We start from the raw sequence: 27,539 nt of genomic DNA on the forward strand, positions 1-27,539 counted from the left end.
TTAGAAAGTAAACAAATTGGTATGACTTTTTCACAGTTGTTTTGATGTTCTGGCTTCAGGAGAAGTCTTCCAATATGTGGACTTCCAGAACTTGAAGGAAGCAACTCTTTCCACCTCTGTCCTGTCAACGAAGGCAGGTGTGGGGTCCTTTAGCCTCCCCCACCTAAAGTTCCCAATAAGTTTCTTGGTCTTGCTGATGTTTAGAGAAGATTGTTATTCTGGCAAGACATAATTAGTTTCTCGATCTCCAACCTGTACCAGAGTACAGGATGTACTGTAGCGGCTCACTGAAGGCTTAATCGAACCATCTTGGGAGGTTCCGAGTGACGTCATGACATCACAATGCGATGTCATTTGGAACGTGCAGGGTTTTAAAAAGCTGCACATGACTGTTTGAGTAAACAACTTTCACTGAACTTTGACTCCATTATGTCTAATCATTTTCTTGTAATTTCGCACTGTGACACAGCTGTAACATTGGTGACCCCAACAGCCCAAATAGATTTTGGACCCAGCATGGACAACGCAGTGGTTTTGGTCAAACTGTCTATCTTTTGGACCATTCAACCTAAAGTTTGGTTCAGGCAGGCTGAGGCACAGTTTTACATTTTCAAGATAGAAATGGACACCACTAAGTACTATCATGTCGTAAGCGCCCTCAACCATGATATGGCCGGTTGAGTAGTGGATTTCCTTCGGGACCCACCAACTCTCGGCAAGAGCAAAGCCCTCCTTCTCTGGATTTATGGTCTCTCAAGGTGCAAGCGAGCTGCATGGCTCCTCCATATCAATGGCCTGGGGGTCCACGCCCCTTTGGAGTTAATGAATGACATGTTGGCACTGGCAGATGGCCATAGGCCTTGCTTGCTCTTTGAGCAGTTGTTTTTAGATCATATGCCAGAAGACATCCACCTCAAGTTGGCTGACGAGCACTTTGATAACCCTTGAACAGTGACCGCCCATGCAGACATTCTATGGCAGGCAAAACAGCAAGGCACAAGGCCCACAGAAATTAGTGCTGCATCACACCCAAAGGCCCAAGTTCCATGAGTACTGGCGATGAGGGAGCATGTTCCCCTGGACATGACTCTGTGACAACCACCTGGTGTTTTTACCCTCAATGCAGGGGTTCTGGAGCTTGCCACTCCTGATCCCCTTGCACTTTTCCGGCAAACGCCATGGCCTGTCGTCGTTAATGGCTATGGCAGCTGGTCACTGTAACAGACTTCTCTACTTCTGGGGTGAACACTCCCAGCGCAAATTTCTAGTTGCCATGGGTGCTGAGGTTAGTATCCTTCCTCCTTCAAGCTTTGACACCCGTCCCATGAGTGGCTGTCCGGTGCTCACTGTGGTGAATAACAGTTTGATTCGATGTACGGCAAACGGACCATACCCCTGAAATTTGGCTACACTAAGTTCACATGGAAGTTCCTTCTTGCTGCTGTCCCGACTGTTTCTGGGCACTGAATTCCTCACAGCCCAGTCACTGATGGTGGACTTAAAAGGGTGCTGGCTTGTGAACACAACATTCCAGACTTACAGCTTTGGAAAAGCCAAAATACCCACCCTGCACCTAGACACCGTGGAGTACTCGAACAACGAATTTGCCAAACTTCTTGCAGAGTTTTCGGACATTATCACTCCGCAGTTCTCCACTGCCACACCCAAACATGGCGTCGCACACCACATCCTCACCCAAGGACCTCCTCTACAAGCCTGAACCCAATGCCTGCCACCCAACAAGTTGAGGCTTGCAAAAGAAGAGTTCCACAAAATGGAGGAACTTGAAATAATACACAGGTCTGATAGCCTGCTGCCTTCCCCGCTACATATGGTGCACAAAACCACGGGAGGCTGCAGACCGCTAACCTGTGCCCTATATACAGGACTTTACAGCTAATCTTCAAGGGGCCAGGATATTTTCTAAAATTGTCTTAATGCATGTGTAGCTCCAAATACCTGCAAACCCAGAGGATGTGCCCAAGACTGCCATCATAACACTGTTCAACTTCTTCAAATTTTTGAGAATGCCTTTTGGGCTCAAAAATGCTGCACAAACATTCCAACGACTAATGGACGCTGTGGGGCGTGGCATGGACTTTCTTTTCATATACTTGGATGACACAGTCGTCACCAGCCACTCCCACAAAGAGCACCTGCAGCATCTCCATTTACTCTGTGGCCGCCTACAGGAGTTCAGGCTAACTGTGAACCCTGCCAAGTACAAATTTGGCTGTTCTCTATCGAGTTCTCGGGACATCAGATCAGCAGCTGGGGTGTCATCCCATTGCCAAGGAAGGTGGATGCCATCCTCAAATTCTTGAGGCCTGATACAATTAAAGGACTCTAGGAATTTGTGGGATGGTCAATTTCTATCATCACTTTCTACCCTTTGCAGCTCATGTTATGAAACCCCTCTTTGACCTTATGTCGAACAATGCCAAAGAATTTGAGAGGACAAAGGAGATGACAGTAGCATTCCAGCAGTCCAAAAATGCTCTCGTGAAAGCAACATTGCTGGTCCATCCACAAATGGATGCACCAACTGCCTTGACAATAGATGCATCTGACGCCGCAGTAGGTGGGGTCTTGGAACAGCACACCAATGGACAATGGAAGCCTCTAGATTTTTTAGTAGGCACCTCTGCTCTCTGAAAACAAAATACAGCACATTTGATAGGGAACTGCTGGTGCTGAACCAAGCGGTCAGACACTTCCGCTATTTTTTGGAAAGCAGAGGCTTCACAGATTTTACTGACCACAAACCGTTAATGTTTGCCTTCATAAAGGCATCAGATCCCTGGTCAGCCTGCCAGCAACACCACCTATCTTACATATCCGAGTTTTCAACCAGAATTAAACATATTTCTGGTAAGAGTAATGTGGTGGTTGATGCTCTGTCCCACTCCTTCGTTCAAGCAGTACACATCCTCTCTCCAGGTGTAGACTACACGACAAACTCCTGGCTTATAGAACTGCTGTCACGAGCCTGCAACTCAAGGATGTAGCCTTTGGGCCACAAGGTACCACTTTCCTGTGCAATGTTTCCATTGGTCAGTCTCACCCTATTGTCCCTGCTGTATGGAGACATTGCATTTTCGATGCCATTCAATTACCCTTCCATTCAAGCAACGGTCCGCCTGATAGCCGACAAGTTTGTATGGCATGGACTCAAAACGCAGGTCACGTACTGGGCAAAGACGTACATGGATTGCCAATCTGTAAAAGTGCAAAGGCACTTGAAGCCTTTCCAGCCACTGCAGTGCAGATTTGACATGTATGTTGACAATGTCGGCCCGCTTCCTGTGTCACGAGGATCTAGATACAGATTCACTAGATGGCTGGAGGTGGTTCCTATGATGGACTCATCAACCGATTCATGCACTAGGGTATCTCAGTTCGGCCTACCCACACATGTCACCTCCAACAAAGGCCCACAGTTTATCTCTGTGCTCTGGGACATTTTGTATTGACTGTCTACCATCCACAGTTGAATGGCCTAGTGGAGTGGTTCCAATAGACACATGAAGGCTGCACTGATGGCCCACCTTGAGGGACCTAATTGACCAGACAAACTGCCCTGGATCCTCCTGGGAATAAGAATGGCACCCATGGAGGATCTCAACTCCTCAACTGCTGAGTTGGTTTATGGAGCCATGGTCATTGTACCTGGGGAGTTTGTGCCCACAGCACACAGACAGGAGGTGCCACCGACTAAAGCCTAAGGCAGACTGCAAGAACAGCTTGGAAAATTGGCCCAGTTCCCACGTCAAGGCATAGAACAATGTCACCCTTCATTCCAAAGGAACTCTTTTTGCAGGTAGAGGTACACATGGGCCACCCTTACAGAAGCTGTATGAGGACCCAGAGACATTTACAATTGGCTGATTAAAGCCTGCTCATCTCAACCTAGATCAGCCCTTGCCATGACCCCCAACATGAAGGCATGGACAACAGTCCAAGAGCAGTGAACAGCAATGACACCAGAGGTTTAGCCTCCTATCGACTGTTCTGGTGGGGGTGGCCATGCAGCAACTCACTGGAGGCTTAATTGAACCGGTTCAAGAGGTTCTGAGTGACATCATGACATCACAATGCGATGATATCATTTGGAATGCGTGGGGTTTTAAAAAGCTGCACGTGACTGAGTAAACAACTTTTACTGAACTTCAACTTGACTACGTCTGATCATTTTCTTGTTCTTCATTTCGCACTGTGACACAGTTGCTACAGACTCATCATTTATTTGTTATTCAGCCACCAATAACTCTCTTTGAAATGGATGCAAAGCAAACAATGACTGTGAGTGAGGCTACATATTAATATCTGGAACCACACAATCACCTGTACATTTTATTTTGTGATTTATCCTCTCTATTTATAGTAATTAAGACCAATTACTTTGTTTACTAGTTACCAGTAGCTTCATTGTTTAATACAGAATATGTATTTACTTATGGTTTTGTTCATTTACTCTCAAGGATAAAGAACTCAACAAATCAAAGCCAAACAAGCTAACTGATGCAAATTTAAAATATAGCCTTTCTCTCAGAACTTTAGGATTTTAAAATTAGAGATCTCCAAAACTGTCCTAGGAAATAAACCTGGAACAGTAAAATATGCTATGCAGTGAACCAATGAGATATGGGCCTATCCTGATGTTCCTTCATATATCAAGTTTCCATTATCAAATGAACTACAAGACATCTAATAGCTATTTTTGTGCTACCTATGTCACTTTTGCCAGGCACGGAGTATTCAAAAGGATATTTAAGTATTGTTAGAAGGGACACAAAGCCCTGAACAAGCTCATGCAAAATTCCCACTATGTAGCGGACACACAGCGCAGTATTGCGAAATGCCACAGACTTACCTAACACATCGTGGGTTAGCAGCGCTGGGCACCAAAGTAGAGTGAGTGGATCAGATGAAGCCCCTGCCTAAAGGTGTGGGGCACTAATGGCTCATAACTTTAACCTGCTGGTCATGTGGACCAGCAGCTGTTCACTAATGAGCTCATTAACAGGCAGGGAGTAAAAGGTCTGTGTATGTCTGCAATAAACCAGTCTTGAGTTGACTACCTTTGTGTGTGTTTGCCTTTATTTAGTAGCATTTACCATAGTACCTGCTATAAATTGGTGACCCAGAAGTTAAGATTCAATGAATTTGAATCATTATGGAAAAAGAGGAAATTTCAACAGTAGCAACAACTGCTGCCGCCATGGCAGTTAATACAGTTGGGCTTCATTTACCTCCTTTCTGGACACAGCAACCTAGAATTTGGTTTCTTCAAGCTGAAATCCAGTTTTATCTTTGGGGTTTAATGGTGGAAGACACAAAATTTTGGCATGTCATGAGTACACTGGATGTGGCCATTGCATTGCGAGAAAATGAATTTATTGCTCATTCTCCGGCAGAAGACCAGTACACCAGGTTCAGCCAGCTTTTTCTTGATACATTGGAACTTAGTAGGCATAAGCGTGGCATGTGTCTTTTGAACATGGAAGGCCTAGGTGACAAGAATCCATCAGACCTGATGAATGAGATGCTGGCATTGTCAGATGGTCTTTCCCATTATCTGCTTTTCGAAACCTTATTTCTGTCAAAACTACCAGCTCATATTGCCATACCCATTGGTAACGTGGATTTCCGCCATCCCCATGACGTGGCTCGAGAGGCTGACAGGCTCTATCGTACTCCTACACAAGAATCTGCCCAAATACATCCCATTTTTGCTGCAGAAGCATCTCCCACATCCTACCAGCCTCCTGTATCTCAGTCCAATCCAAGAAAGAGGAACGTGCTGATCTACATCGAGAGTGGTGTTTTTACCATCGCCACTGGGGAAAAAATGCCCATAAGTGCGTCCAGTCATGCACCTACTACAAAAAGATGTCTGGAAACGAGAGAACCAGCTACCAGTAGTGGCCTTGGCTGCTGGCGTACATATAGGCCTATTGTATCTTCAGGACAATGTGGGTAAGCGCAAATTCCTTGTAGACATAGGTGCTGAACTTAGTTTGCTCCCGCTGACCTATTTTGAAAGGATGCATAAAAAACACCACTTGATGCTGCAAGCAGCAAATGGAACTGCCATTCCAAGTTTCGGCTCTAGACGAGTCACAATCAGAATAGGTGGAACCATGTTCTATTGGAATTGTGTCCTCACTTCTGTCATTCAACCCATTTTGGGTGTGGATTTTTTTACATTCCCCCGACTTATTGGTAGACGTAAAATGCAGAAAATTAGTTCACACCACCACCTTTCAGACTTATCCACTGGCATGCATCAAGGGGAGAGTTTCACAGCTAGGAGTACATACGTTACACAAGGACACATATATTGCTCTACTCAACGAATTTCCCCATATTCTCCATATTCTCACCCCTTCAATGCCTCAAAAACAGCCCATGGTGTGTCTCATTATATAGACACATCAGGCCCACCGGTCCATGCCAGGGCTCATCATCTGGCGCCTGATAAATTGCGGCAAGCAAAAGGCAGAATTTAAAGCAATGGAAGAATTTGGTATCATCTGACGTTCAAACAGCCCTTGGGCCTCACCTTTGCATATGATACCCAAGAAGACAGGCAGATGGAGAACCTGCGGCATCTACCGGAGGCTTAATGATGTCACTACACCTGACAGAAACCCAATTCCACACATACAGGATTTCACCGCCCATCTGCATCATTGCCGCATATTTTCAAAGACTGATTTGGTTAAGGGATATCATCAGATACCGATTCATGAGAATGATATTCCCAAGACAGCAATTATTACGCCATTTGGTTTTTTGAATTCCTCAGAATGCCATTGGCTTAAAGAATGCCGCGCAAACTTTTCAGCGGCTTATGGACGCTCCAGGCAGAGATTTAGACTATGCGTATATTTACTTGGATGACATCCTTGTAGCAAGTCAAAATGAGCAAGATCACCACCTGCATTTGCTCTGCTTTTTCTAATGGCTCCAAGACTTTGGTCTGACAACTTTGAAAAGTGTCAATTTGGCAAATCAACCATAGAATTCTTAGGGCATAAAATTACAGCAGACTGCATATCTCCGTTATCAGGCAAGGTAGACGACATCCGTACATTCTCCAGACCTGTCACTGTCAAAAGACTACAGAAGTTTTTGGGAATGATAAATTTTTATCACAGATTTATTCCCGGGATTGCTGACATCCTGTGACCCCAGTTTGACATCATCTCTGCTCCAAACAAAAACATTATATCTGCCAAAGAGGCATTAGCCAAAGCAGCAATGCTTGCGCATCCAAATCCTAAAGCTGCTTCAATGTTTAGCACAGGTGCCTCGGGAACAGCTGTAGGTGCAGTTCTGGAACAATACGTCAATAGCCATTATCAGATCCTCGCCTTCTTTAGTCGTCATCTAAGACCAGTGGAAATGAAGTACAGCACCTTTGATCGAGAACTATTAGCACTTTATCTGGCTATAAGGCATTTTTGTTATATCTTGGAAGGTTGACATTTCACCATATTCACAGACTATAAACCGCTCATTTTTGCCTTTGGCAAAGTCACAGATCCTTGGATGGCAAGACAACGACATTTGTCCTACATTTTGGAGTTTACTACGGACATGCGTCGTATTTCGGTAAAGGGCAATCTGGTCGCAGATGTGCTCTCCAGATCAAGTGTGTGCAATATTCAAGGTAGAGTCAACATTGCTGAACAGGCTGCGGCACAATTCGCGGATCCAGATATACAAGCATACAGTACAGCTATTACTGGACTCGACATTCGACAGGTGGCTCCACAACAAGGTAGTCCAGAACTCCTTTGTGATGTATCGTTGGGCCATTGGTCCCAATATCTTGGAGACGGTGTCTTTTTGATGACATTCACAATCTATCACACCTATCCATCAGGAATTCAGTCAAAATAATGTCAAACAAGTACATGTGGCATGGGCTGAAAAAAGACGTCGCACAATGGGCACGAATGTGTTTATCCTGCCAATATGCAAAAATTCAACACCACACCAAGGCACCCCTGCAGCCTTTCCTAACAATACGCAGAAGATTTGAGCATGTGCACGTGGATCTGATTGAACCAGTACCAGTATCACAGGACGTGAGGTATATTCTCACGGTAGTAGACTACTTCACACGCTGGCCAGAGGCCATTCTATTACCAGTCAGTGATACTGAGGCATGTGCTAAAGCATTCATCTTAAAATGGATTGCTAGATTTGGAGTGCCTACTCACAACTTTGGATTGTGGACCACAGTTCACTTCAGCATTATGGGTTTCCTTGGCTCGTTTTTGTGGCACACAGTTGCACCATACCATTATATACAATCCGCAGTCCAACAGCCCGGTGGAATGTTTCCATCAACAACTTAAATCTTCACTGAAGGCCCGACTCACTGGCACCAACTGGGTCGATGAACTACTTTGGGTTCTACTAGGAGTACGAACAGCTCCAAAAGAATATCTGTCTGCATCGTCTGCAGAATGGATGTATGGTTTCAGGAGATATTCGCTTCACAAGCAATTCAGACATGGATGTCCTGCAACAACTCCGTAAGAATATTGCTAACAGCAAACCATCCTCTACCAACTGGCATGGCAAACCTAGGCAACAAGTGCTCCAATCACTATTAACACTGAATTTGTATTCGTACGAAGACAGGTTCCAGGGGCACCGTTACTAAAACCATATGAAGGACCATTTCGTGTGATTAAGAGAGATGGAATGGTCTATACATTAGATATTGGAGGGCATCCGCAGCTATTCAGCGTGGACAGACTTAAACCCGCCCATATGGACACTACTTCACCAGTTCAGTGCCCTCAACCCAGGCGACGTGGACGTCTGCCTAAGTCAAGCGTATCTGGCATCTTAAGTTACGGTGATGATTCGGGGGGGGGGGTGATGTAGCGGGCGCACAGCGTGGTATTGCAAACTGCCACCGTCAGTTTACAGACTTACCTGACACATCGCAGGTTAACAGTTCTGGGTGCCACGAAGAACAGCGAGTGGATCAGATGAAGCCCCTACCTAAAGGCACTGGTCATGTGCACCAGCAGCTGCTAACTAATGAGCTCATTAACAGGCAGGGAATAAAAAGCCTGTCTATGTCTGCGATAAACCAGTCTTGAGTTGACTATCTTTGTGTGTGTTTGTCTTAATTTAGTAGCATCTACCGTAGTAGCCGCTACAACCAAATTAAACCAAGACTGCCACAGTGAATATACTACCAGACAGACAGGACCCTTCCTTCTCTAAGAAAGAGGAAAGACTCCTTTTAAAATTTACTTGAATATCTAAATAAAGCCTTATGCATTGCAACATGTCAAATCAGAAGTGGAAATCACGGGCTGGAATTAATGAAAAAATAAAGTTTTTAAAGATGGCCATGTCAGTGATCAAATCCATACAAAGTTGAAACATTGTGCAAGTATACAGGTCAAAGGCTGATTATAAATAGGTATGAGATTTTGTATAGACGAAAAAATATTGGGTCAAGTAAGGCAGTTAATTCAGAGCAGAGAAAATTTGAGAAATTAAAGTTGAGATTAAAACCACTGTTGATAAATCATTCAGTACAGAAGTGGAAGAAAATACAGCATCAAAGCAAAAAGGATCTGAGAGAGAAACAAATATTCTCCACTTACCTTGAAGGTCAGTATTTTCCAGTGTCCATGGCTCATCAGAATCAAAATGAGTATCGCCACCTATTCCAAGGCCAGGGAAATAGGCATGAGCCAGGAAACCACCCTCCCCATCAAATGGGGAACTGTCACCGTGGAAACCTGAGGCAAAGAAGACCACGATGTCTGCGATCTTCCTGCGACCATATCGAATATCGTAATCAGGAATCTCCTCAAAAATTAATGGTGTGGCTTTCTGCCAGACATCAAAAGCCTGGCGGATAGCCTGTAGCGACCTATATTCTCCCAGTTTGGGTGTATAGTTTTGGATGCTGCAAGAAGAAATAGGATTGTGATTTAATCAGAAATTGAGAATCGGCATGAACTTTCAAATCCATTATTGAACTTGATGAAGGGCTCAAGTCCGAAACGTTGGTGATATATCTTCACCTTTGCTACAAAGGCACTGTTTGACCTGCTGAGTTTCTTCAGCATTTGTATTTTTTTTCACTTAACCACAGTGTCAACAGAATCCTGTGTTTTACCAGTCAACCTTATGTGATACTTCCTAAATTTTTTTAGACAGGGAAAGGCTGAGATAAATACAAACACAACCTTTGTAATATTTCAATGAAACTTGATATATTACCTGTATGTAATACGTTCTGAATTCCACTTTTGTCCTGTGAGGACATATCGCTTACGACGCAAATTTGTTTTAATTTCTGTACCAAAGTTGTCAGGCACACCACAACGGGGTTTCTTCATCCACCTGCAAGAGATTAACATACAAAGTGCTAAAATGAAATCAAACTCATGCTCTCATTATCGACATCTTTCAACATTAAATTTTAAAATTTTAAATATACCGACATACAGCACAGTAACAGGCCCTTCTAGCCCCCAAACCCATGCTGTCCAAATATCCCAATTAACCTACAGCCTATATGTTTTGAAGGGTGGGAGGAAACTGGAGCATCTGGTTGAAACCCACACAGTCAAGGGGAAAACATTCAATCCTTTCAGATAGTTCTGGATTCGATCCATGGGTGCTAGTGTTGTAATAGTGTTGCACTAACTGCTGCACTAACTATGTCACCCATGTTTTGTCCACATATTTTGGATATGTCCATGCACAAGTATAGGATACCATCCAAAATATTTTGGAGCATGCTTGGAGAAACTGATCTCTGGAAGAGGCCTAGATTCAACTCTCTTTTTTCAATATTTAAGATGGTGGCTTAAAGCATCACCAGTCTTTTCCCCTAAAATGATAAGAAGACAAAAGAAGATGACACATTTTTCTTGTTTGTTTTTTTCCTTGTGTGAAGACGTTGTTTTTGTGGCTTTATTGTATATGTTTAATATTTATTGGTTTTGGAGGGGAGGGGGAAGGGGGAAAATGTCATTGTGTATATTTAATGAGTAATATTTGTACATATTTTGGTTGATATGGTTCATAGTGTGAGAAATAAAAAAATTTAAAAAAGCATCACCAGTCTTTGTGTTTCTGACTACCAATTAGCCCCTTGCAATAACATTTTACTCGAGTGCTGTGTTACCACAGCAGCGTATCTTATCATAGCAACTGTAGCATCTGCACATATATTGCCACAATCCAGAGATCTGTATGCAATAAATGCAGCTAATAGGAAATAACAAAAACAATAAGATTATCCCAAAATTCCATCCCATTCCAATTCATTTTGTCATGTAATACACCAAGATATCTTTAATATTCAATCTGCTCATAACAGCGACCAAATTTTCTTCATCAAGTTAGCAAAAGCAGAAGGCATTGATTGTCATACAAATGTACGGAGACAGCAGGAAATGCTGAAAATGAGCACGTTGAATGTAAGCCATTTATATATTGGTGAGGATTAAATGAGTGACAAGGTTAATTCCAGTTGTTAAGGCTCTAAACCAGGAGTGGCCAACCTTTTAAGTTTTAATTTTGACATAATAGGCACATGAGTGCATACTGGGGGTATAGGCTAATTGGGTGGCACGGACTCATGGGTCAAAATGACCTGTTACCATGTTGTATGTCTAAATTAAAAATTAAAAGATTAGATATCCCGGCTCTAAACTATAACAAGTGACTCTGAGAAAATTTTAAAAGATCAAATCTAAGGTTTTAAAATGTAGTGAGGCTAAAATAATGTGAATAAGAATAATCTATTTTATCTACTTTGTGAGGTAAAAACTGGGAGGTGGTGGTTTAGAGTGACAAAATTAACACTGGAAGAACATTCCCAGTTTTGCTTCTGGACATTGAGCCCTCGCTTGTAGTTCCATGCCTGAATTCCAGAATGCATCAGCAAAAGTCAGACCAGCACAACTTTCTGAGGCAAAAATCCTTCTCTTACTTGGCCCAATATGAGAAAGCAATTAATCATCACTGGACCAATGATCATAGACTTATGAAGAGTTGGGCTTTTGGACATTAAAGAAATCTGGTTCAAAATTGGAAATACCAAATCAGGCAGCAGCAACTGAAGGAGTAATAGATATCATCTATCCAGATTGAGGAACATCATGCCATTTTCTAACCTGAGCAAAGCTGTGTCCTAAAATTTTGCTTTGAAGATTAAGAAGTGTTTATCCATGAATTATTGAAGTATGGTAAATGATATATATCCTGTAGAAATAAATTAGCCTGTTTTGTCAAGTGTCCATTTCTAGAGACTTTTTCATGTTCCTTTCTGGCTGATGTGCTTTGTTGATGGGGAATGGCCATCAGTATGATGAGCAGTATTAAACTCAGATACTTGCCAAATCAATCATTGATCACATTTCTGGTATCATCATATTTTTTGAGGCATATATAATCTGAGAACCTTGGCAACCATGCTCAGAGAGAATGTCATTTTAAACTGCATTTTAGCAACAGACCTTCTAGCCCAACACTCTTGTGTTGACCTTTGTGTCCATCAACACTAATCCCATTCGCACTGGGTTCCTATCCTTCAACACTTTGCCTATTTAAGTGCCTGACTTACAATTACTACACCTACTAATGCCACCACCTCCTTTGGTAATGAGTTTCAGATATCAACTAGATTCTTAAATCTATACATAAAATATTTCCCTTCAAACTCCCCTTAAAATTCCTTCCCCTCATCTTAAACCTATAACCTTTTGTTTTTAATACCTCTACAATATGAAAAAAAATCTATCTATCCTACCCATGACTCCCACAATTTTATGTACATATGGTAAATATTCAGCCTGTTTTGCTCCAGGGAAATTAAACTCACTTGATCCAATCTCTCACCTTTTACTAAAATCCTCCAATCCAGGCACTGTGCTGGTGAATGTCCTCTGCATTCTCTCCAGAACAACCACATCCTTCCTATAGTGTGGCAGTCATAACTGGAAACAATATTCCAATATTGCTTTGTTGCAATATAATGTGCCATCTTTTATAATCTACGCCCCAACCTATACAGGCAAACATGCCATATGCTTTCTCATTGCCCTACCTGTGTGGCCACTTTCAGGGAACTTGAAGCCCAAGATCCCTCTGTTCATCATCATTTATCAGCACTCAACTATTTACAGTATATATCCTAATCCAATATGATTTCCCATAATGTGTCATTTTGCCCTTGCTGGAATTAAATTCCACTTGTCATGCATTGTTCAACTTTGAATCTGATCTACACTATGTTGTAGGCTGAGACCAATTTTCTCACGATCCACACAACCAACTTTTACATCATTGGTACACTTACTAATCATTCCTGACAACTATTCATTTAGGGCCACACCCACATCAACTTTTTCCACACAAAAAGTTTGTATTTAAATGCATGCAGCAGAATAAATAAAATGGATGACCTTGTACTACAGCTACAGATTGGCAGGTATGATGTTGTGGCCATCACGGAGTCGTGGCTAAAGGATGGATATCATTGGGAGCTGAATGTCCAAGGATACACAGTGTATCAAAAGGATAGGCAGGTAAGCAGAAGGGGTGGCGTGACTCTGTTGGTAAGGAATAATATTAAGTTATTAGAAAGAGGTGACATAGGATCAGAAGATATAGAATCATTGTGGGTTGAGTTAAGAAATGGAAAGGATAAAAGAACACTATTGGTAGTTATATACACACTTCCAAACAGTAGACAGGATGTGGACAACAAATTACAACAACAAACAGAAAACATGTGTGTTACAGAGTTCTGTGTTGTGTATTGGTCTATGTGTTGTGTGGTTTTATGTTAAAAAGTGACAGTTTGCCTTCAAGAGCCAAGGTGAAGGTGAGAAAGTGGGAGATGGACTGAGCATGTGCAGAAAATTATCTAAAAATTTCTGGACTTGGACAATAAACCACCACTGGGTGCTGTGGAGTGGAAGAAGGCCCAGAGCATGAGTCATGGTCTGGAGGACAATTTAGAATGTTGGGATTTCAAAAAAGATGAAGGCAGCCAGAAGGATCTGAAACAAGCCAGTTGTTCCTCTCTCTGCAAGCAACACACGACAACTTCAAATTTTGTGCTCTCTCACTCGCTCCCAAAGATCTTTTGGGTTCAGTTTACCAAACAAACTGAATTTTGTTTATGATCTTTGCTTCAGTTGAGATCGAAGTTTTTTGTGAGTCTTGTGTGTTTTGTGTTTGTTTTGTGTCTAAGTTTTTTCTGTGGGCTGGTTGGAAATATAACTTAGACTTTAATTACATATGTTATATTTAGGCTGGGGAATTTATTAGTTTTACACTGTTATAGAAATTTGCATAGTAACCAGTGGGCCTTGTTATAAAAGGGGGGATTTTGAATTAAAGTTTGAAAGTGAATTTTTGTTAATAAAGTAATTGTTCATCTTTACCCCTGTGTGATATACCTTCTTTGTGGTTGCTGGTTTGATCTTGTAACATAATTTGGGAGAATCGTCCAAGTTCAAACCAATTTGGAAGCTTTAGGGGCGATTGACTTGTGCTTAGTTATCAGTCGTCTGAGTTTGACTCAACCTCCAGCTTGAAATTAAAAATAAACGGTGAGTGTGTAAATCATCAGCAGAAAAACCAGCAACTATGAATATTGACCAGTTCATAGCTAACCCTTCAATGGTTAATTTAAAAATGGCTGAAAAGTCAGAACTCATGGTTATAGTTGGCAAGTTAAAACTTCTTACAGTAAGAACTGGGATGAATAAAAAGGAAATTGCCCAAAAGATTGTTAAGCACTATGTAGAAAAGGGGGTATTTGAAGAAGCTACATTAGAACAGTTTCCAAAGGAGAAAACTTCAGAAGAAATAAAGTTGGCTTTGAGAAAACTAGAGTTAGAGGAAAAAAGAGAGGCAGAAAGGATAGCCGAACGGGAAGCAGTAAGGCAGGCAGAAATGGAGGAGAGAGAGAAAGAACGGAAGCATGAGCTAGAACTAGCTAAATTAAAGCTGATCCTAACCCAAGGAGAGGGAGAAGCCCAAAACCCAAAAGGAGAGGTTTCTGGACAGTACAAAAGTGAGGTTAGTTCCTCCATTTGAGGAAACTGAAATAGACCAGTAGTTTCAGCATTTTGAGAAAGTAGCTGTAAATTTAAAATGGCCACCAGACCAGTGGTCACTTCTGCTACAAAGTGTTCTTAAAGGGAAAGCCCAACAAGTGTACTCGTGTCTCATTGTACAACAAGCAACTGATTACAAATTTGTAACGTAGTCTATACTCCGATCTTATGAACTAGTCCCAGAGGCTTATAGACAAAAGTTTAGGAATTTAAAAAGGGCAGCAACCCAACCTTACCTGGAATTTGCTTATAGGAAGGTTGTGTGTTTTGATCGGTGGTGTGCCGCAATGAAAGTAGAAAATAACTTTGATTTATTGAGGGAAATCATTCCGATTGAAGAGATTAAAAATTGTGTTCCTGACGATATTCAAGTGTACTTGGCAGAGAAAAATATAAAAACTTGGCAAGAATTGGCTAAATTCGCAGAGCAATATGCTTTAACCCACGAGTCTAAGTGGACACCAGGAAAAACCATTCAAAGGAATACTGCTGATAATCCAAGTAGAGTAGAAAGAAAATCTAGAAGAGAAGTTAAAGGAAGAGAGGAAGAGAAATGGGTGAAGGAAAAATTTTCAAGTGTTATTTGCCACTATTGTAAGAAGCCAGGGCACATAATAGCAAATTATCCTGTACTGAAAGGGAAGAAAGAGAAAGGGGTGGTACCAACTGCCTGTGTTCAGAGTGAGAAAGTTAGGAATATTTTTAAACCATTCATGACTGAAGGTTTCATTTCGGTTAAAGAAGGATCCAATCAAATGCCAGTTAGAATCCTGAGGGATACTGGAGCAGCCCAATCGCTTGTATTAAGCAATATTTTGAATTTTGGTGAGGAGACCAATGCTGGAGATGTGAATTTAATTTAAGGCATTGGTGGTGAAACAGAGCCTATACCTTTGCTTAGAATAGTGATGAAACCAGACTTAGTTAATGGCCCAGTTACGATTGGAATAAGATCAAGTCTGCCGGTGGATGGAGTTTCTCTTTTGTTAGGAAATGATTTAGCAGAGGGTAAAGTCATACCTGCGGTGAAACACACAAGTAAGCCATTGGTTTATGACTCCAAAAAGGATTTGGAAATCTACCCTGCGTGTGCCATTACTAGAGCCATGTCTAGAAAAAAGGTAGAGGTAGAGAAAGTCTGTGATGATCCTGTAGTGGAGGCAAGCATTGAGGACAAACCTAAGGATCCAGCTTTGCTGTTGTCAAGAGAAGAATTAATAGCTAGACAAAAAGCATTATTCTGATCTTGCTGGGATAAGAGATAAGATTCTGTCTAACCCGGAAATTGAAACTGTGCCAGTAGGTTACTTTGTTCAAGATGGAATATTGATGAGAAAGTGGAGACCACAAGTGATACCTGCCAGTGAAAAATCTTGTAACATAATTTGGGGAAATCGTCCAGGTTCAAACCAATTTGGAAGCTTTAGGGGCGATTGACTTGTGCTTAGTTATCAGTCATCTGAGTTTGACTCAACCTCCAGCTTGAAATTAAAAATAAACGGTGAGTGTATAAATCACCAGCAGAAAAACCAGCAACTATGAATATTGACCAGTTCATAGCTAACCCTTCAATGGTTAATTTAAAAATGGCTGAAAAGTCAGAACTCATTGTTATAGTTGGCAAGTTAAAACTTCTTACAGTAAGAACTGGGATGAAAAAAAAAGGAAATTGCCCAAAAGATTGTTAAGCACTATGTAGAAAAGGGGGTATTTGAAGAAGCTGCATTAGAACAGTTTCCAAAGGAGAAAAATGTCTATATAAGGCAAGTTGTAATTCCCAAAACTTACAGGAATGAAATGTTAAAGTTGGCTCATAGTACACCTTTAGGAGGTCATCTTGGAGTGAAGAAGATGGTAGAAAAGATAAGGAAACAGTTTTATTGGCCAAAATTAAGAAAGGATGTTGTGAACTTTTGTAGAACCTGTCACCCTTGTCAATTGGTGGGCAAGCCTAATCAAGGACCACCAGTGGCACCTTTACAACCCATCCCTGCTTTCAGGGAGCCCTTCTCAAAAGTGATAGTGGATTGTGTTGGCCCATTGCAAAAAACCAAAGCAGGAAATGAATGTTTGTTAACACTCATGTGCTTCAAGGTTTCCAGAGGCTATTCCCCTGTGAAACATTAAAGCAAAGATGATTGTGTAGGCTATGCTAAAGTTTTTTTTACACTGTTTGGCCTACCAAGGGAAATTCAATCGGACCAAGGGAGTAATTTTATGTCTGGAATATTTCAACAGGTGGTGTATGAATTAGTAACCCATCAAATTGTGTCATCTGCCTATCATCCTGAAACTCAAGGGACCTTGGAAAGGTTCCATTTAACTGTGAAAAATATGATGAGGACTCATTGCGTGGAAAATAATAAGGATTGGGATGAAGGAACCCATTTGTTATTATTTGCTTTTAGAGAGGCAACTCAGGATTCTCTTGGCTTTAGTCCATTTGTGTTGGTGTTTGGTCATGAAGTCAGGGGTCCATTATTATTGTTGAAGGAACAGTGGATACATAATGATATATAATCAAATCTGTTGGATTATGTTTTCAAATTTAAAAACAGATTACATCAGGATTGCGAGACAGCAAGGAAAAATTTAAAAACTGCTCAGGGAAAAATGAAAATTCGGTATGATCAAAAAGCAAAAATTAGGGACATTAAACCTGGCGACAAAACATTGGTTTTGTTTCCAATGCAGTCAAACCCTTTGAGAGCTCAGTTTTCAGGACCAGATAAGGTGAAATCAAAAATTAACCAGGTCACTTATGTCATTGAGACGTCTGATCGTCGAAGAGAGACCCAGGTCTGAATATGCTTAAACCTTATTTTGAGAAAATGACTGAGGAAGAGACTAGGATTCCAACCAATGCGCTAGTTATAAAGGAAAGTAAGGAGGAGATAAGTTTCGTGGAAGGTCATGGAGCACAGAAAGTGATAAGCCCCAGGCTGGAAAATTCTATAGTTTTGCAAAACTTAGACACCAAGTTAATGCATTTGACTAAATCAGAAAGGGAAGAAATGAAGACATAACTTATGAAATTTAAGGATATATTCCCAGATGTTCCAAGAAGAACTACTGCGGCTTGTCATGATGTGGAGGTCAGTGATGCTAAGCCTATTAAGCAGCATCCTTACCGAGTTAATCAGGAAAAGAGCAGATTATTGGATCAAGAGGTGGATTATATGTTCAAAAATGACATCATCAAAAAATCAAGTTCAAATTGGAGTTCACCCTGTGTTCTGGTGCCTAAGCCAGATGGCTCAATTAGGTTTTGTAAAGATTATCAAAAGGTAAACATGGTTACAAAGACTGATGCATTCCCTATTCCCAGAATAGATGATTGTATAGATAAGGTGGGGAATGCTAAGATTGACTCTTAAAAGGATACTGGTGTGTTCCTTTGACAGAGAAAGGCAGGGAGATTTCTGCATTTGTTACACCTTCAGGATTGTATGAGTATAACTTTATGTCTTTTGCAATGAAAAATGCACCTGGCACATTTCAGAGAATGATTAATGCAGTAATTCAGGGTTTAGAGCACACAGGAGTCTATATCAATGATTTAGTAATTAGTACGGATACATGGGAAGAACACATGCTTGAATTAGAGCAGTTATTTCAGAGACTGGTAGAAGCACACCTCACAGTGAATTTACACAAGAGTGAGTTTGGTCATGCCATTGTAATTTATCTGGGTTATGTGGTAGGATAGGGACAGGTGGAGCGAACGCATTGGCTATCACTGTGTTCTCTATCCCCAGTAATAAGAAACCTCTTCGGAGGTTTCTAGGTATGATTGGCTACTATCGTAGATTTTGTAAAAACTTTGCAGAAATTGCACTACCATTAACAAAACTACTTGGAAATGTTATGGTAGATTGGGAATACCAGGATGGGACTGGATCTCATGATATAGAATTTGTAGAATGCCTATGAGATAGTTTGTCAGATGCATGCCAGGAAGCGTTTCTGAAGTTAAAGGTCATTTTATGCCATCAGCATGTACTTTTGTCCCCTAACTTTTGAAAAGCCATGGACGCCAGTGACGAAGTGATTGGTGCTGTACTGTTACAGAAGAAGGATGGTGATGGAGTAGAACATCCTATTTTGTACTTCTCGAAAAAGTTTAATGACCATCAACGAAATTACTCAACCATTGAGAAGGAGCTATTAGCGCTTGTTTTAGTGTTGCAACATTTTGATGTGTATATTTGTACTGCTCAAAAACGGTTAATATATATACTGATCATAATCCATTAGGTTTTCTGTCTAAAATGAAAAATAAGAACAGACGGTTATTGAATTGGAGCTTACTATTACAAGAATATGATTTAATTATTACACACATAAAGGGGACAGATAATGTAAGAGCAGTTTGTTTGTCAAGATGTTAATCTGGGTAGATATGAATCTAGTCACATATTTATTGTAAAAAAATTGCGTGTTTATTTTATTTATGTAATACTTCCATTAATAGTTAAAAATTTGTTCTTGTGGACCAACTTTCTTTTAGCAAGGGAGGTGTTACAGAGTTCTGTGGTGTGTATTGGCCTATGTGTTGTGTGGTTTTATTTTAAAAAATGACAGTTTGCCTTCAAGAGCCAAGGTGAAGGTGGACTGCTGAGAGAGTGGGAGATGGACTGAGCATGTGCAGAAAATTATCTAAAAATTTCTGGACTTTGACGATAAACCACCACTGGGGGTGCTGTGGTGTGGAAGAAGGCCCAGAGCATGAGTCATGGTCTGGAGGACAGTTTAGAATGTTGGGATTTCAAAAGGATGAACATTCCGAAGGCAGCCAGAAGGATCCGGACCAAGCCAGTTGTTCTTCTCTCTGCAAGCAACACAAGACAACTTTGAATTTTGTGCTCTCTCTCTCTCTCTCTCTCTCTCTTACAAAGATCTATTGGCTTCAGTTTACCAAACAAACTGAATTTTGTTTGATCTTTGCTTCAGTTGAGATCGAAGTTTTGTGAGTCTTGTGTGTTTTATGTTTGTTTTGTGTCTAAGTTTTACTGTGGGCTGGTAAATGTAGCTTAGACTTTGATTACGTATGTTATATTTAGACTGGGGAATTTATTAGTTTTACACTGTTATAGAAATTTGCATAGTAACCAGTGGGCATTGTTATAAAAGGGGGGATTTTGAATTAAAGTTTGAAGGTGAATTTTTGTTAATAAATTAATTGTTCATCTTTACCCCTGTGTGATTTACCTTCTTTGTGGTTGCTTATAACATGTGTCAGAAGGGAAATGTTATGGTAGATTGGGAATACCAGGATGGGACTGGATCTCATGATATAGAATTTGTAGAATGCCTATGAGATAGTTTGTTAGAGCAACTTGTTGATGACCCCACAAGGCAATTAGATGTACTGGATTGGATATTATGTAATGCACGAGAGTTCATGAGAGAGATTAGGGTAAAGGAAGCATTAGGGTTCCATGATCACAACATGATCGAGTTCAATTTGATATTCCACAAAGAGAAACAAAGGACAGATGTGGTATGGGAGAGGAACTGGCCAAAGTAGATTGGAAGGGGCATTCATATCGAAGATGGCAGAGCAGAAATGGATGGAGTTTCTGCCAGAAATTAGGTATGTGCAGGATTAAATACATATCAAAAAAAGAGGAAATACTTGAATGGAAATAAAATGTCACAACTGTGGCTGACAAGGGAAGTCAAACCTAATATAAAAGTAAAAGAGATGGCATCCAAGGAAGCAAAAATTAGTGGTAAGATAAAGGATTGGGAAGTTTTTAAAAATTTGCAAAAGGTAATTAAAAAAAGCTCACAAAGATGGAAAAGATGAAGTAATAATATCAAAGAGGATTCAAAAAGCTTCTTCAAGTATATAAAGAGTAAATGAGAGGTAAAATTAGATATAGGACCACTAGAAAATGACACTGGAGAAATTATAATGGGAGACAAGGAGTGGCAGAGGAACTGAATGAATATTTTGCATCAGTCTTCACCGTGGAAGACAGCAGTATGCTGGATGTCCAAGGGTATCAGGGAAGGGAAGTGAGTGAAGTTACTATTTCAAGAGAGAATGTGCTCAGAAAGCTGAATGGTCTAAGGGTGGATACGTCTCCCGGACCAGATGGATCGCACCCTTGGATTCCAAAAGAAGTAGTGGTAGATTGTGGAGGCATTGGTAATGATCTTTCAAGAATCAATAGATTCTGGTATGGTCCTGGAGGACTGGAAAATCACAAATGTCACTCCACTATTCAAGAAGGGAGGGAGGCAGCAGAAATAAAATTATAGTCCAGTTAGCCTGACATCAGTGGATGGAAAGATATTGTTTTATTGTCATGGATTAGGTTACAGAATATTTGAAGGCACATAACAATATAGGCCTAACCCACCATGGTTTCCTTAAGGGAAAATCTTGTTTGACAAACCTGTTGAAATTCTTTGAGGAAGTGACAAGCAGGTTAGACTGGAGAGATATAGTGGATGCTGTATTTTTGGATTTACAGAAGGTCTTTGACAAGGTACTACTTAATAGAATAGGAGACCATGGTATAACAGTATACATACTAGTGTGGGTAGAGCATTGGCTGATTGGCAAGAAGCAGAGATTTGGAATATTGTTATTTATATTCTGATTAGCCGTTGGTTGCAAGTGGTGTTCCACAGCAATTAGTATGGTGGGGGGGGGGGGGGCCTTCTTTTTACCTTGTAGATCAATGATTTAGATTATGGAATGAATGGCTTTGTGGCCAAGTTTGCAGATGATATGAAGATTGATGGTGGAGCAGGTAGAGTTGAGGAAACATGAAAGCTGCAGAAGGTCTTATACAGATTAGAAGTGGCAAATGAAATACAATATTGCAAAGTGAATGGTCACACACTTTGGTAGAATAAATAAATGGGATGAATATTTTTTAAATTGGGAGAAAATAGAAAATTCCCAGATGCAAAGGGACCTAGGAATCCTCATGCAGGATAGCCTGAAGGTAAATTTTCAGATTCAGTTGGTGGCGAAGAAGTAAAATGCAACACTCTAAAATGTTATTGTTGCAGTCTTTCTTTTTAGGATTAATTGTATATTTAATTTTGTCTCTAGATATATTCATTGGAATAAGGGAGGGGGAGATAGTAGGGGTGGGGGTGGTAGAAGAAATTGAACAATGGTGAAGCTTATATATAATTGAAATATAGTGTGTTTTTATTATCATGGATTATTATGTTTGAAATCAAATATACAAAAAAAAGGCAAATGCAAGAGAAATAGAATACAAGAACAGAAATGTGATGTCAAGGCTATATAAGACACTGGTGAGACCTCACTTGGATGTTGTGAGCTGTTTAAGATTCTTCATTTAAAAAAAGATGTGCTGATGTTGGAGAGGGTTCAGAAGAGATTCACAAGGATGATTCCAAGAATGAAAGAGTTTTGACAGCCTGTACTCATTTGCATTTATGAGAATGACAGGGTATCTCATTGAAACATTTCAAATGTTGAAAGGCATGGACAATTTTCACATGGTGGAAAAATTTTGGACAAGAGGGCACAACTTCAGGATTGAAGAACTTCCATTTAGAATGGAAATGCAGAACAATTTCTTTAACCAGAGGGTGGTAAATCTGTGGAATTTGTTGCCACAGGTGGTTGTGGGGGCCATCATTGGGCCTATTTAAGGCAGAGATTGATAGGTTCTTGATTAGCCAGGGCATCAAAAGTTACGGAGAGAAGACTAGGCCAGGTAGTGGGGCTGAATGGTAAAATGGATCAGCTCATGATTAAATGGGAGAGCAGACTCGATGGACCAAATAGCCTAGTTCTGCTCCTATTCCTTATGGTCCTATGGTCTAAAGTCCAAATAGACAACATCATAGACAACATCTACTACCCTGCCATATCAATCTTTATGGTCACATACTTTATGGTCACATAGAACCATAGAACACTACCACACAGAAACAGCCCCTTCTAGTCTGTGGGTATTCCCACTGACCTCCACCTGGATATATCCTTTTATATCCCTCCCACCCATGTACCTGTCCAATTTTTTTCTTCAACGTCAAGATTGAACCTGCGTTTACCAATTCAGTTGGCAGCTTGTTCCATACTCTTACCAACTCTCTGTGTGAAGGAGTTCCCCCTAATGTTCCCTTTAAACTTTCCTCCTTTCAGCCTTGCCCATGTCCTCTAGTTTTTCTCATCTAATTTCAGTGGATAAAGCCTGTTTGCATTTACTCTGTCAATACTCATCATAATTTTGTATAGCTCTATCAGATATCCCCTCATTCTTCTGTGCTCCAGGGAATAAAGTTCCATTTTTTTCATTCTGAAGGCCAGCTCTCTAGTGAAAATTCCAGTTGAACTTTGCCAACTGCCAAAGGATTTAAGCTTGTGTCTTTTGATCAATAATTGCCAACTGCCAAAGGATTTAAGCTTGTGTCTTTTGATCAATAATTTGGACCTCTGACCTTTAGTCCAGTAACTTTATTATCTTCTCTTGCTGAAGAATCTTCTTTTCTCTAACTTTCTTTTATCTTATTATTAGGCACCTGATTAAAATAAAGATTTGAGGGTCGCTGGACAAAAGTGGCAACTCCCTGTCTGCCTCACAGAAGACAAAAATTAAAGAATTTCATGTATGTTACATTTTGAATGTGGAATTATGTGTCAATAATGAAACCTTTACCTACGTGGACATCACTTTCCCTGGCTACACTCTTGCACTTTCAAGATCTCTTGTGATTCTCCTTAATCGTATTTGCTGAGGATAAGTTATTGCTGTTTTTTTGTCATCTTTCTTAATTTCTTTCTTAGATTTTCTCCTCCACTATATTACTCCAGAGATTCCCTTGGCTCCAGATAGCTATATCTGTCATATGCTTGCTGCTTTTCCTAATCAAAAAAACTTCTTACATTTTTGTGTTTTCATCAAGTTCCCCAGTTACTTCAATTCCATAGAATCTCTGCATTTTCGCGATGGCCTTGGACAGTGTCTGCGCTGATCTCATGGTGGACATTCGTAAGCCACCTTGAGGGATGTATCCATATGACTGAAGCCAGGACTGAAAGATAAACACACAAAGACCTTTTTAGTCATTTATGTATGGAGCTGTAAACCTGTTCCTTCCAAAAAAAACATGAGCTTGCCATTTTAGAGTAGAGAACTAGTAACAAACAAGCCCGACTGTCATCTCCATAGATCTTCATTATGATACTGTAAATACAATTACAATATTGATAGTGATTCTTTCACAGTATCACCACTAATACCATCATGATCAAGGTCAATCATATCTCGTAGAAGTTCCAGCTGAACGTGTCCGTTTCGGTCTCTAATGCTTAGTGTATTTTTAGAGACCACAGATATTAACAAATTCTATATATTAAATTTTTTTTTGAATGAAATAACATTAGAACAGCATTATAAAAAAAAAACACAAAACACATTCTGTACTGAAAATTCCCAGGTAGGCATGAGAGGGTGAAGGAACATTAAAAATGGTCACGAGCATATAATAGCAATTGCTGTGGTAACCCAGCAACAAAGTTTAAGAAAAGAAGATTCTTCAGCATCAGAAGCAACTTTGACATCCTAATCTGTTCATCTTTTCGAACAAAACACTCATTCTCATCCATTGGAAAGGGTCTTGATCCATTTTTTTTTCAGGATTTCTTTTGTTAAAATCACTTTCCAATATGTGGCTCTGAAAGCACACAGCTATCTCAGGTTAAAACTATGGATGGTAACTACTTTCCAGCAGATCACCAACAAGTAGAGGAAAAGTAGAAATTGTATTGAAACCAAGGAGCATGTCTTTACACTTCAACTAAGATAAGTGCATCCTGTAATTTCTATAACTCATTTATCACTTATCAACTCTCCTTCAACCCATTCCCCATACTACTATATACCAGCTATCTTTCCTCTTCCCCTCCAGGAATGATGCAGGGTCTTGATCCAAAATGGAACCCAAAAACAAATAGTCTGCTTGGGTCACTTAGAACCTGTATGAACATTTAATTTTCCAATTTCAAGTAAACCACATCTCCTGTACATCTTTGACACTTCCATCTATCCACTGATGTCTCACTCCTTTCCTCACCTTTTCCATCTCCTCCTCCTCTCCCAATCCTAACATTGGATCTCGACCAGAAAAAGCTGACACATGCCTCTTGCCTCCTCAGATGCTGCTTGACCCGCTGAATTGTTCCAGCAGTTTATTTTTTGGCACAAGTAAAATTAAAGTCAATGGACATCAAGGGGAAAATAAGCTAATGGTTGGAGTAATGCCTTACACACGAGGAATGATGTTTGTTGCTTTTGGAAATCAATTATCCCAACTGCAGGAGACCACTGCAGGAGATCTTTAGGATACTGTCCGAGCTTCAACTGTCTTTAGCTGCTTTATCAACCACCTTCCTTCCACCATTAAACCAAAAGTGAGGACATTTATTGATGGTTACCGATCAGATACACTAATGATCCATCAGGGAACAAAATCCTGCATCCTTTTTCTTATTCTGTAGCTCCAACCCATGAATATGGTTCCCTCTTAATTGTCCCTGCAGTTTTGAAGCAATTAGAGATAAACAATAAATATCAGTTTTGTCAGATATGTCTATGCCATTTATGTATTAGAAAAACAATAAATGAAAAATGGAAATATGAAGTCAAGTGAGATTTTGGAAAATTACATTTCTCAAATATTTACAATTCAGTGCTTTGTATAGATTTTGACATTGTACAGAGGGTAAAACTGGTGATATTGAATCAAAAGTCTGTTTTCTATTTCTCTTGATGACCTTTGGTTGTTCAGTGTTATTCATTTTAAACTATCACACAAAAGACCCTTGTGCACATTCCTCTTTACAACTATCACTGAAACTGCAGAATTATCTTTGATCGATTTCTATCTATCCTGCAGGAGCATGGAAAGTACTGTCCGGTAAGAATTAAGAGAAGCCCTAGCCAAACTAAATATTATGGCATATATGAGTTTTGCATATATTTCTGCAATGTTTCTTGATTGTTAAAATTGTGCTAATGCATTTTAATGTAGCTGATAAGAGCCTGATGAAATATTTGTCTTTTTATTTTGAGAAAGCTAAACAGTGAGATTTATAACACAAATCATCAATCCATATGAAAACGATTATACAGTACAGTACTTAACTGATACTTGTTACCACATCACTATAGTGGTAACTTGCTCATTCAGGATGTGCTACTACCTTCAATGGGAAATTCTTTTCATGTTGTATACATTTCAGAATGTTTTTTTCTTATTCTGTAGCTCCAACCCATGAATATGGTTCCCTCTTAATTGTCCCTGCAGTTTTGAAGCAATTAGAGATAAACAATAAATATCGGTTTTGTCAGATATGTCTATGCCATTTATGTATTAGTAAAACAATAAATGAAAAATGGAAATATGAAGTCAAGTGAGATTTTGGAAAATTACATTTCTCAAATATTTACAATTCAGTGCTTTGTATAGATTTTGACATTGTACAGAGGGCAAAACTGGAAAAGGACGCACAAAATTGAGATCTTCCCACATACACCTTTTATATGTGGACCTGGAACCAGCACTCAACATGCTGGGTGGAAATTTGCCATAGGATTTCCATTTCAAAGACGTTCCTTCAACAGAGCATTCACAAAGAGCTGCAAAGACTGGCAAAGATAAGCCACTTGACAGGAAGTGAAGCACTGAGATTTGTCTGTAAACTCTCATTCAGAATGCATTGCTGCAAATTAATTTGAACAAAGGAGACCATAGTTTTTTACTTTACTGTTCTTATTTTTTTATTTGAGAATTCTTATGCACACAAATCTGCCAGCAGATGAAAAGATAGGAAGACAATAAATACAGCGAGAGTCAGTAGTCTGATGTGCATACACAATAGTAAACTTTGATTTTCTTACTCTTCCCTTTAAACAAGTTAATGTTGGCAATAAAAGTAATACTGACCAGAGAATTTATACCTCAATTCTCAAATTAATCTTACTCCATTTTAAATGTTGGAAGAAGACCTGATTTGAGAGCCAATGCTTGTAAAATCTTACCATATTGTTGGTGTTCATCAAAATGAAGAAATTAACAAGAAAACACATTTTTTTCCAGTGGTATCATGTGAGGATTTATTTCTCAGTTCTTCATTCTGTTCCTGAACAATATTATAAAAAAGATCTCTGACTACATAATTGAAGAGGATACACAGATAAAATGATTGAAATTGTGGGTATAAAGCAGGGACAGGGATATTGGCTTAATAAACCTCTCAAAATAATGCTTGTGTCAGTATTCTATCAGCTTCTAGACGTGAAAAGCTACTTCTTGATGAATACCCTAATTTGAACTTTCATGTTATTATTCTTTCTGCCACCTCTTGGCATTTAGAAGGCCTTTCTTGCTGAATATGTTCTT

At 40.0% G+C, this 27,539-nt stretch overlaps 1 protein-coding gene and 1 long non-coding RNA gene across 11 annotated transcripts in view; one reads left to right on the top strand and one right to left on the bottom strand.

Moving 5' to 3' along the window:
* LOC138744644 (matrix metalloproteinase-15-like) overlaps positions 1-27,539 on the bottom strand; it is a 108,761-nt gene that overhangs the window by 29,208 nt on the left and 52,014 nt on the right. For 3 of the 9 annotated variants that reach the window (XM_069901115.1, XM_069901116.1, XM_069901117.1), the window contains exons 2-5: positions 26,341-26,438; positions 24,022-24,170; positions 10,273-10,395; positions 9,648-9,955 (exon numbers count right to left, since the gene is read on the bottom strand). In XM_069901115.1, the coding sequence (XP_069757216.1) occupies positions 9,648-9,955; positions 10,273-10,395; positions 24,022-24,125 (535 nt within the window). In that variant the 5' untranslated portion in view covers positions 24,126-24,170; positions 26,341-26,438. Of the gene's footprint in view, positions 1-9,647; positions 9,956-10,272; positions 10,396-13,469; positions 13,602-24,021; positions 24,171-25,404; positions 25,607-26,282; positions 26,439-27,539 lie in introns of those variants that run through there. The other 6 variants (XM_069901114.1, XM_069901120.1, XM_069901113.1 and 3 more) reach the window with 4 other exon arrangements.
* Positions 423-26,529, top strand: LOC138744646 (uncharacterized). 2 transcript variants are annotated; one of them, XR_011345671.1, is made up of 4 exons: positions 423-4,302; positions 13,482-13,592; positions 23,654-23,744; positions 25,294-26,529. It is a non-coding gene; the product is annotated as an uncharacterized lncRNA (long non-coding RNA). The 2 variants fall into 2 exon arrangements; XR_011345670.1 differs by lacking the exon at positions 25,294-26,529 and having other exon boundaries at positions 23,654-23,761.

Source organism: Narcine bancroftii, chromosome 10, assembly GCF_036971445.1.
Source record: "Narcine bancroftii isolate sNarBan1 chromosome 10, sNarBan1.hap1, whole genome shotgun sequence".
Taxonomy (NCBI): Eukaryota; Metazoa; Chordata; class Chondrichthyes; order Torpediniformes; family Narcinidae; genus Narcine; species Narcine bancroftii.